Source organism: Anolis carolinensis, chromosome 1, assembly GCF_035594765.1.
Source record: "Anolis carolinensis isolate JA03-04 chromosome 1, rAnoCar3.1.pri, whole genome shotgun sequence".
NCBI classification, from domain to species: Eukaryota; Metazoa; Chordata; class Lepidosauria; order Squamata; family Dactyloidae; genus Anolis; species Anolis carolinensis.
In genome coordinates this window covers 66,152,904-66,158,903 of record NC_085841.1, presented here as the reverse complement: position 1 = coordinate 66,158,903, position 6,000 = coordinate 66,152,904, and the positions used below count along the sequence as shown (strand labels likewise).

The 6,000-nt window shown below is 43.9% G+C and overlaps 1 protein-coding gene across 26 annotated transcripts in view; it reads left to right on the top strand.

The window, feature by feature from the left end:
* Positions 1 to 605: 605 nt before the first annotated feature.
* Positions 606 to 6,000, top strand: part of afdn (afadin, adherens junction formation factor) — a 108,865-nt gene continuing 103,470 nt past the window's right edge. For 11 of the 26 annotated variants that reach the window (XM_062976118.1, XM_062976080.1, XM_062976086.1 and 8 more), the window contains exon 1: positions 607 to 1,234. In XM_062976118.1, coding sequence (XP_062832188.1) covers positions 1,115 to 1,234 — 120 coding nt within the window. In that variant the 5' untranslated portion in view covers positions 607 to 1,114. Of the gene's footprint in view, positions 1,235 to 6,000 lie in introns of all 26 variants that reach the window. The other 15 variants (XM_062976162.1, XM_062976152.1, XM_062976108.1 and 12 more) reach the window with 4 other exon arrangements.

The following is a 6,000-nucleotide window of genomic DNA, read 5'->3' as shown; positions in this document are numbered from 1 at the left end:
AGATAATACTTCTGGAACATGGCCATACAGCCCGGAAAACTCACAGTAACCCACTGGTGAGATCTGTTGGGAAACTATGAAGTATTATTTTTGAAGAGGAAAGGCCAAGCAAAGGAATGTTTGGCTCGCTGTGAGTTTTCCGAGCTGTATGGCCATGTTCCAGAAGCATTCTCTCCTGACGTTTTGCCCACATCTATGGCAAGCATCCTCAGAAGTTGTGAGGTCTTTTGGAAAACGATGCAAGTGGTCTTTATATATCTGTGGAAGGTCCAGGGTGGGAGAAAGAACTCTTGTCTGCTGGAGGCAAGTGTGAATGGTGCCATTGGCTAGTACTAGGTATTACTACTGCTACGTAGTAGGAACCCAGCCCCCATCATCCTCAGCAGCAGCCGCCACCACCCTTCATTGTTCTCTCTGCCGGCCTCCCTCTTTCCCTCCTCCTTCCCTTCAAACCCAAACGCCTTTCAACGGCTAATTTCTCCCCTTGACACAAACGAGAGAAAGAGGGAGGGTAGGCGCCTCGAGAAGCGCGAGCCTCACGTTAGGAAGCGCGCGCACTCGCCGGGCTGTTGACCTGTGACGCGCACGCGCACGTACGAACGCACGCAGGCGGGGAGAGAGCGAGCGAGAGGTGTATGTGTTTGCCTTGGCGCGCGTGCGAGGCTGAGAGGAGTGTTGGAGCCGCGTTGGTGACGCGCTCTCTGAGGCGAGAACGCGCCCGCTTACACACACAGACAGACATACAGGACGGTGGTGCGCCTCTGTAGGAAGAGAAAGAAAAGGCGGGGAAGGAAGGAAGGAGGAAAGGCGAGAGAGAGAGAGAGAGAGACAACCCAGGAGAAGAATAGGAGGAGGAGGCGTCGTCGTCGTTGTGTCGTTCCGTGAGGTGAAAGCGAGAGACGCTACCGAACAGGAAGCAGCGCTGGAGCGCCGAGAAGGGCAAAGTCTGGATTTGTATGAGGAGGGGGCAGAGGAGGAAGAGAGACGCGGCTAAGAGGCGGACCGGCGCGTTCTTCTTTTGTGTGTGTGTGTGTTTGCCAAACAACCCGCGTCCCCGGCCTTCCCTCCCTCCCTGCCTGTATCTCGTGTGAAAGGTGGACGCGGCTGAGGGAGGATGTCGGGAGGCGGCGGCGGCGGAGGAAGCCGGGAAGAGGAGCGGCGAAAGCTGGCCGACATTATCAACCACTGGAACGCGAACCGGCTGGACCTGTTCGAGATCAGCCCCCCGACTGAGGTGAGTGAGCGAGGACGAGGCGAATGCCCATCCCCCCCCCCCCCCCCCCACACACACACCCTTTCCCCTCTCAGCCAGTCAATCAGCTGACCTGCCTCTCACCCCCATGGCTTATCTCCCCTCACGGAGGTGAGGCCTCTACTCGCTCTCCCTCCCTCCCTCCGCTCTGAAGGGAGGCTCCGCCCCTTTCCGAGGTGAGAGAGACCCCCCTTCCTTCGCCTCGTCACATTTCCCGGGAGAAAGAGGTCACCTCTCGCCTGCCTTCATTCACGTTACGCCTCTCGCATGATTGCCTTTCCAGGGAGGCGGAATGGTGGTATCCAGCTCCCCCCTCCGAAAAAAAATCCCTTTTAAATGATAACGTGCCCAGCCTCCCCGCCTTTTATAATAATAATAATAATAATAATAATAATAATAATAATAATAATAATATGTATATACCGCCCTATCTCCTCAAGGGACTCAGGGCGGCTTTGCTCCCTCTTTCGTTTGATCTAGGCATGAGCAAACTTCGGCCTTCCTTCCAAGGACCTGATCACACTAGCGCTTGGCTCCACTTTACATCCTTTAAACAGCTCAGCCAGACAGGTCCTGGGCCTCACCAAACTACAAGCCCCAGGATTCTGAAGGAGGCAGAAACCGGATTTAAAGTGGATCCATGCTCTGGTGTGATGAGGTAGCAGGTGTTTTGGACTTCAACTCCCACCATTCCTAACAGCCTCAGTCCCCTTCTTTTTCCCCCTCAGGAAAAGGAAAGGGCCTGAGGCTGTTAGGAATGGTGGGAGTTGAAGTCCAAAACACCTGGAGGGAGGGCCCAAGTTTGCCCAAGCCAGCGACAGCAGATAACACTTCACATCATAACCCCCCCTTACACACACATATATACCCTTAGACGGCCATTTTTACTGTAAGGCCCCATCCACACTGAGCATTAAATGCAGCTCCAAGATAGCTTCAGACTGCAGCGGCGGGCAGACAACAAGCTCCCACAATAATAATAATAATAATAATAATAATAAACTTTATTTGTGTACCGCGCTGTCACCCTGAAGGGACTTAGGGCAGTTTCCAACATGTAAGGCAAACAATCAGTTGCTGGAAATTGTCAGACAATACATCGAAATAGACATATTCAACAACATAACACAACCTAATTAACTTAACAGAATATTACCCCAAAAAAACAAAAACCTGTGACAATACATCGTAATAGACACATTTAACAAGAAAGCAACCTAATTAACTTAACCGTCAGGACATCATCCTAAAATCCCCAAAAATCTGTTAAAGCACACTAGAAGTAAAAATAAAATTAAAAAAAAAAAAAACAATTTCATTGTAGTTTCATCAGTAAAAGGTTCAACAAACTGGTGGCCAAGAGTGCACGAAAGCAAGCCAAGCCCCTTTACGCGCATCTGTGCTTTTGTGGTTTTTTGTGTAATCACTATCGGGGCCTCAATCTGGTTCCCAGATTTCCTATTTAATCATCTATCTGCACGGTAATCACTTTCCTTAATACCGGTGTGAAACTGCACTAAATATTCAGTGTAGATGGGGCCTAGGAGACAAATCCACAAGCATGTCAACAGAAATGAGGAAACCATGAACATAAACAAAACCCCTCTAAAATCAGGACAAAACTAAAAAACAGGGGAATTCCAGACAGGAAACAATCAGGACCAGCCAATAACTCCTAACAAAGGATTGTCCCAGGCAGGAAGCTGCCAAGGCAATTCAGTGCTAATCAGGGTGTCCAATTGCAACATCCACACTTGCCTCAAACAGACAGTTCTTTTTCCCACCCTAGATATTCCACAGATATATTAACCCCGCTTCCCTAGTTTCCAACAGACCTCACAACCTCTGAGGATGTCTGCCATAGATGCAAGCAAAATTTCTGGAACATGACCATACAGCCCAGAAAACCCACAAACAGCTAGCTAGGCCTTTTCTTCTTTTAACAGTTTCTTAGCTTCTTCTACATCCAATCCCTCAAATTTCTTTTTAGCTCCTCAGCAGGCTGGCTACTTCCTCACTCCCCTGTATCCTGGCTTTTGAGTCAAGAGGCAGTGCCTTAGGAGACATAGTGAAATCCAGTTTCGGGGAGGGGGATATATTAGAGGGTGTGAAGAAGGAACATATTTCAAAATGTAATAGTATCCATAAAAGGTATTGCAGGAGAATGCTTCTGCAGCAACTTTGAGGAGAAAAAAGGTTGAGAAATCATGAAAAAAATATTATTTACACTTAGTTGCATTTCTTAAAGTGCACCCCCAAGAATTACCATTGGTTAAATATTGGGAATTAATTTCACAATGCTAAAAATAAATGTTCTAAATAAATGCTGCATAAATTCATATTGAAAACTGTGACTTTGAAAAGGCAATGCCTGGCCACACCTCGTTGGTGCTTTTGTGACATTTCTTGTGGTTGGTCAGTGCATGAGTCAGGTATGAAATGTCGAAAGGGGAGAGTTTTGATAGGTGGATGGTTTTCTTTCTGAGCAAAACAGCACTGTAATCTTTATTCATTGGGTGGAAGTACACCACGTGCCTGTTCCCAAGGAAAAGAATGAAATTTACACTTGCTTGTGGCTCTGCGTGCTTAACAAAAGATTAGACATGAACAGTAGATTTGCTTTCCTCAGTTAGATATGCTTTCTTTAGTTTTAAGTAGCTAGAACACTGCATTTTAAAATTATTATCTGGACTTCTGCTTGTAGAAAGGAAATCCCTTTCACATGATTTTCACAGAAAATGAAATTGCAGCTTATATAATATTTAGTACAATTTATGATTTTATAATGAAACAGATGCATTGATATTTAGGATAAATGTCAGTATTAATAAAACTCATCTTATTTTTTGGAGATAAATAGTCTGGCAGCTCAAAATTTGTTTCATGCAAGGTCAGATGATTTATATTAATTTTATGATTTTACAGCTGCAATAGACCTCATGTAAAGATAGGTTAAAAGCTGTATATTCATATTATTGGCTGTTGCCAGTTTGTGGGTTGAAAATCTAGTTTATCTTAGATCAGCTTTTCAAATATTGCATTGCAGGACTGTGTAGCTCTTCAGTTTAATCTGTTGATTGCTACTGTTTTTTTATACACAAATGCAGTGGAATGCCTTCAGCTCTTCTCCTCAGCAAACTTGTAAGATTGTTTATTACCACATCTTGTGCAGGGGGTGCCAAATACCTATTCTGATCAATATGGTGATTTGTCCACAATTTGGTTTTGTCTGTGGCTCTTTATTATGTTTACAACATTTTAAAACAAATGGTCAGGAACTCATGGGTAGTGATATTGCTGAGTGAATACACACTTATCGAGGACTTCATTCAGTAGTGCTTCTTTCTGTCCAAGCCATGCTGCTTCTTCCCTCTTCTTAGGCAGTACAGTGGAAAAACATCTTTTTTACCATGGCAACCAAGCCCATCCCCTGTTCTTTGTTTTTAGTGTTTAGTGTGACCCTTGATGCCCCTGAAAGCTCCTTGCCAAAAATAGAAGTGCCCCCCCCCCCCCCCCATTTTTAGATGGCTCAAGAGCAGCAGGTTTACTCTTAGAGGGATTCCTGTCCAGCTAAGTCAAAATAATTAAACCAGAAACTGATACTTCTTGTGGTGTTTTGGGGGTTTTGAGACAGTTTACTTGGGGGCCTTTTTTTGCCCGCAGATGATTTTAGGGAAGAATATTGGCCCTGCACCACTCAAAGTTGCCTATACTTCGTCTAGTGTTTGAACATGATATAGAAGTGTTTCTCACCACTGTGGTAGGTAACTGACTCTTCATTGAGGGTTTATTCTGCTTCCTCTCCCAAGGCAGCTCTCACTTATTTATGATTACTACATTTCTAGGCTACAGTGCAATGCCATCTATCCTAGCAAATGAGCACATACTGTAAAAACCTAAAGTGAAGATACTGTTCGATTTTGGTGAAGCAAAGGGCTTGTGAAGAAGACAGTCTCATTAAATGCAGTGCTGAAAGATATTGTACTTCTGAAATTTGAAGATATAATAATAATAATTATAATTATTATTATTATTTCTTACCTGCCTCCTTGAGATACATTTGAGTACCAAAAAAATCATAGAATGTGTATAGTGTTTCATGTGTTAAGAATTCTTTACAGATGCTATTTTCGAAATCCTTAGGAATAGTTTAAAAGTGCAAGCATCATTTTATTACAGGTGTGGGAGATCTGAGATAAAAGAAAATGGCCTGGGAAAGTTGAAAGTTTGAGTATATGATTTGATTTGTGACTCATGGTATATCTGACTCAAAATATGCAGAAGATGCTCTTGACCTTCAAGGAGATCACTTTAGGGATATACCTTGTAGAGGCCAAGACTGGATCATTATATCATAAACTGTGTTTCACATATAGCCAATCAGAAAATCATATCAGAAGTATCCCATGGTTGTAGAATGTAGCTTGAGATTGGATCAGAAAAATCTGCAGTCCCCCTTCCCCCAATATCAATTTTCCCTAAAAATGTTAGTGAAGAGGTGTTTTAAAAATGAGCCATTATTTAAAAACAAGCTGTTATCCTTGACTTTGCCTGGTGATTCTGTTACATAGCGTTCCCCACCCCTTTTTCATGTTTGGCTCATGTTTTTGTCCTATCCTGAATGCTTCTGCTAATCAAGAATTTCTGTTGAATGTGATGATGTAGTAAATCTACAAGAACTGGCTGAATGATAATGTCAGTTAAGACAAATGAGCTTGTCTCAGTGGGGAAGGGCAGACTTCTCTTCT